This window comes from Penaeus chinensis, chromosome 38 (genome assembly GCF_019202785.1).
Source record: "Penaeus chinensis breed Huanghai No. 1 chromosome 38, ASM1920278v2, whole genome shotgun sequence".
Lineage (NCBI taxonomy): Eukaryota > Metazoa > Arthropoda > Malacostraca > Decapoda > Penaeidae > Penaeus > Penaeus chinensis.
Window position 1 is genome coordinate 21,259,539 of NC_061856.1, and position 5,000 is coordinate 21,264,538.

General features: G+C 30.0%; 1 protein-coding gene across 2 annotated transcripts in view; it reads right to left on the minus strand.

Annotated features, from left to right (window-relative positions):
• The window catches only part of LOC125046072 (galactose mutarotase-like), a 9,227-nt gene that overhangs the window by 1,403 nt on the left and 2,824 nt on the right, over window positions 1-5,000 (minus strand). For both annotated transcript variants that reach the window (XM_047643695.1, XM_047643694.1), the window contains exons 2-8: window positions 3,233-3,354; window positions 2,601-2,694; window positions 2,128-2,279; window positions 1,787-1,882; window positions 1,318-1,431; window positions 1,020-1,107; window positions 607-771 (exon numbers count right to left, since the gene is read on the minus strand). In XM_047643695.1, coding sequence (XP_047499651.1) covers window positions 607-771; window positions 1,020-1,107; window positions 1,318-1,431; window positions 1,787-1,882; window positions 2,128-2,279; window positions 2,601-2,694; window positions 3,233-3,340 — 817 coding nt within the window. In that variant the 5' untranslated portion in view covers window positions 3,341-3,354. The remainder of the gene's footprint in view (window positions 1-606; window positions 772-1,019; window positions 1,108-1,317; window positions 1,432-1,786; window positions 1,883-2,127; window positions 2,280-2,600; window positions 2,695-3,232; window positions 3,355-5,000) is intronic.

Below are 5,000 nucleotides of genomic sequence, written 5' to 3' on the forward strand. Positions count from 1 at the left end.
AATGAGATTAATTTCTTTTCTATAGCAATTTGAAGATACACTTATGAGGTTTATGATAACTGGCAGAATGCAATATGGTTGAATACCATCATTGTATTTCACTATAATTACTATCAGAAGCTTGTTCAGTTATCAATTAATCATGTCTTCCACAACCTGTCAATCTGCCTGAATAATAATAATAAAAATAATAATAATAATAATAATTATAATAATAATAATAATAATAATAACAGTAATGATAATAATGATAACAGTAACAACAACAATAATAATAATTATAATAATAATAATAAAGTATGGTTATGCATGTGGAACTCCTGAAAATAAAATTTCATTACTCATCTCCAACACAAAAAATCTAATCTCTATACAACATGTAGACTCAATAATCCATACATAGTTCTCCATAAGCATAACAATAACTTGAAGTACTTGTAATTATCTATAAACATAAAAATTACAAAACCACAAGTAGGCTAATTCTCAATTCACACACGAGTCACATTACCACATATAGCCGTCAATAAACTAAAATTACATACATGTTCTATGCACTTTTCAATGAACACAAGAATGACATAATCCAATTCTCAGTCAGCATACCAGATGGAGGATGATGAAAGGAAGCAGCAAACTCCAGAAGTCCCCTGCGCTTTTCATGAATGCAGAAATTGTGATCGATTCCTCCGGGAACATTAGTGAGGGCCTCTTTGAAGGTGGTTGGGCTGCGGAGGTCAAATCCAGTCCCTCCTACAGGGGCTAGTTCTCCTGTAGTGCAGATAATTCCCTCATTATGTACTGAAGTTTAAGGACACTTACATACAGTATCTGTATGTTTTAGATATCATGCATGAATGCTTGTACATAAACATGGAAAGTAGGTATGTACTATCACTGGCTGTTTTCTTTAATTTTCATGTAAATATTCTCCCAACCTTTTATTCCTCTCTTGGATTATCTAATGACATAATAGTCTATTCATATTCATCTTGCTTTTACTAATGATTATGACAAACCTGTTGGAATGAGCTGATCTGAGACAGGTGTGAAGCAGTTAGCATTCAACTTTACAACATGTTCAAACAACCCCTTTTGTCCTGCAGCCTGAAAAAAAGCACACAAAATATATTATGTAGTTGAAAGGAACTTCAACATTTCTTCATGCACATCACAACTAAGATTAAACTTTGATATTATAGTCTACTCCATCTGCTAATTAGGGATTATCACAAGGACTGGCTATTTAACTTCCCTCACAAAAAGGAAAGGAAAAATATGTAAAAATAAGCAGCAGTTGTGGATTGTCATACTCACATGTCCAGCTAGGTTGAAAAAGGCATGGTTAGTCATGTTGATTGTTGTTGCACGTGTTGTCATGGCTTCGTAATCAATGTGTAGGCCACCTTCATCATCTAGAGTGTATTTCACCTGAAATTTTGTAATTAATTTACTTACTTTATAATCTATTTTCAATTTCATCCTATCTTCATGCATTGCAGTTAGATAGTACAGTATTTAATAAATATAGTATAAACAAGTATTGTTAAGTACTTAACTAATAAGATATATATAGTTTGATTGCAAAATTGAACTATAGACTATGAAAGTCTTTATAATACTAACCGTTCATATACTGTATTAGCTACTCAACACTAAAACTAAGACAGGTTAACAAATACATACAATGAAAATACCAAAACACATAAAAGGTATATCCCTGTATTCATATGTATGAGTCAAGAATATGTACAATAACCTTTGTGGTTTTCTCCTGCATCTTTACCTGTGCTAAGACATCCCCAGGATACCCCTGGTCTCCGTCTGGGCTGAAGTGGGAGAAGAAGACACTCCCGTTGCTAATGTAACTCTCCCAGATGTACTATGGAGGAAAAGAATATTCAATAAATAGCTATTTAAGGTGTTACCAAGCTATTATTAAAAAAGAAAAGAAAAAAAGAGAGAATGAAAGAAAATAACAAATAAAACAAGTTCTTAACTTAGTTCAGAATATATATAAATTATTGAAAAATGGAAAATATTCCAAGTATACCAACTATGATACACTGCAGTTAACTGTTTATGAAAAAAAAGAAAAACTTAAACACACAAAAAACTAATATGGACCTTATCCCATCCGCGCTTCCCACCATGGAGGTGATTGGCGTGATTGTTAATTGTCAACTGGTGCTCTTCTCCGTCAATCGTCACCTTCCCTTTCCCAATGCGGTTGGCATGGCGTCCTATGGTGCTCCCTTGATAATTTATTTTTGTATAGTCTTTTAAGAGAAAAGGAAAGAAAAAACATTACTTCCAAGTACTTAATTTAATAGGGGGAAAAAATTCCCTATCAGGGATTGAAAAAATAAGATGAAATGAAAAAAAAAATCATTATTTTACTACTACTAAAATATTAAATTTATCAGACTGAAGAGAGAAGAAGCAAACAATTACCTGTTTGATACTGTAAAAACAAGAACAAATTAGATAAGATTAAAAGAAAGAAAGAAAAATGTATAAATCCCACACGGCAATAATAAATTCAGGGCAAAATCTCAACCGTTAATTGAGGAAACGGACTGAAAAGAACAGAAACCAACCTTCAAATTTATCAAAGCCAAGGGTGACATGGTCCTTCTTCCCTGTCTTGTCTGGCACTATGATAGCACTGACACAAGCACCGTAAGAAATCACCTAAAGAGGAAAATAATCTTTCTTTTGAGTCTAATCTTAATAGGTATTTAGAGAGAAACACATTTTAAGGATTTAAGAGTTTAGGAAATAACTTTTTTGGTATAAAGACCTTATAATATCATATAAATAGATTGAATGATGACCTCCATATAAGAATATACTATAAGTAAATGACTCATTTGGTATTTAATAAAACATATATAATTTTCTTGCTCTTAAGAGTGTTAGCTTGGTATTATTAAAATATATTAATGTCTTCCTACACATCAAGTTAAGTTGTAATATTAATGGTTTAAATCTTATGCAAATTTCTTCTAAATAATTTTGCTGAAAAATCAAAATTAGTTTCCTTTTCTAGTTTTTAAAAATCTATAGAGTATGTTACTGTAAACAATCAACTGTCAAAAAGAGGGAGAGAAAAAAATTATATTCACATAAAATCTAAGGGTTACTTGTAAATGAATATTTTTTTCTTCAAATGCACTTGAATTAAATAATCAATATCTACAAATTACTAATATAATCAGAGAAGCCGTACCTGAACAGACACACCTGAGACACTGCCCAAAGTGTAGCGCTTGACGGAAATCTTTTTCCCTGAATCTGGGTCAGAAAATTCTCCAAAAATATCCTCGGTGATTCCCATTATGATCTTGTTACCTGTTTAAAGAAAGACAAAGTTATTTAACAAACAGTTTTTAGAATCTAAAACAAGCACAATCTGTTACAAAATTCTGTTACACATATTTTTAAACTACATTTATGTATAGTGAAAAACAAAAAGAAAAGAAAAGAAAAGAAAAAAAAGGTTATGTAAAGAATAATATAAAAAGTACTAATACACAAAGGTTAGCAAGTATATACACTTTGGTATTTAGACATAGGAGAAATTTTCTGTATAAAATACTGATCATCAAATGTATCTTAATAAATTTAAAAATTTCACACAACAGATCAGGCTAACATTTTTGAGTTTATCACTGATGATAAATATTAACCTGGCTTAAGGGCCTTAAAATCTTAATGTCAACACTTAATATCCTTATGATAAATATTTACCGAGCCTAGGGGTCCTAAAATAGGGTACCAACAGAGAAACCCTTAGGCCTATGAAGGATTTAATTCACCTGAATTTGCAATTTCATAGGCCTTAGGCTTCTCCAAGATATTACGGGTAGATGCTTAAACACACATACACTAATATATGTATGTTTGAGTGAGAAGTGAATGAAAGATTATTGCTATCATTATCATTACCATTACAATTATTATTATTATTATCATTATTATTATTATTATTATCATCATTATTATTACCATTATTATTTTCATTATTACTATCATCATTATCATCATCATCAATCATTATTATTATTATTATTATTATTACTACTATTATTGTTATTATCATCATCATCATCATCATGATTATTATTATAATTATTTCTATTATCATAATCAATACTATTATTACCATTTTATGATCATTATCATCATTATCATTATATCATTATTGTTAGTATTCTTAACATTATCATCCTTAGCATTAGTAACAGTAGTATCATTATTATATCTTGTTATCATTCTTATTATTACTATCATTAAAGTGAAATATGCAAAACATTTAATTATCATATCAAAACACCATCTTGTGAAATTCTTAATTCTTCTGCAAATGACATAATCAGCTTTTTTGTTTGATGATGTTAGGATACAAAGTTCTTAACAGACAAGATATATAAGGTAAATGTAATTAAACTGTTTTGTACCCTGCTATAGTAATACTGATAATAATAATAATTATTATTATTATTATCATCATAATAAAATAATAATAATAATGATGATGATGATAATAATGATGAAATAAATAATAATGATAATAATAATAATAATGATAATAATGATCATGATAATAACAGTAATTATAATGATGATGATGTGTGTATGTGTATGTGTATGTGTATGTGTGTGTGTGTGTGTGTGTGTGTGTGTGTGTGTGTGTGTGTGTGTGTGTGTGTGTGTGTGTGTGTGTGTGTGTGTGTTCCATTCTCACATTTCTCAATTCTCCTTTGTCTCACTTAACGGCAGCCTTGTGCTACCACTGATAAAAGTTTATGTTCTCATTATTATCTGATAGCATGTAATCTGAAACAGTCATCTGTATTAGTCTAGATCAGTTGTTCTTAACCTGAGGGGTATTTTTGGTATTTCCCAAAGGGAGCCCATGGAAAAAAAACTATCTAATCATCTTTGTTATTCCCTGAATGAGGGCATGGTCATATATGGAAAGTTTTATTATAATG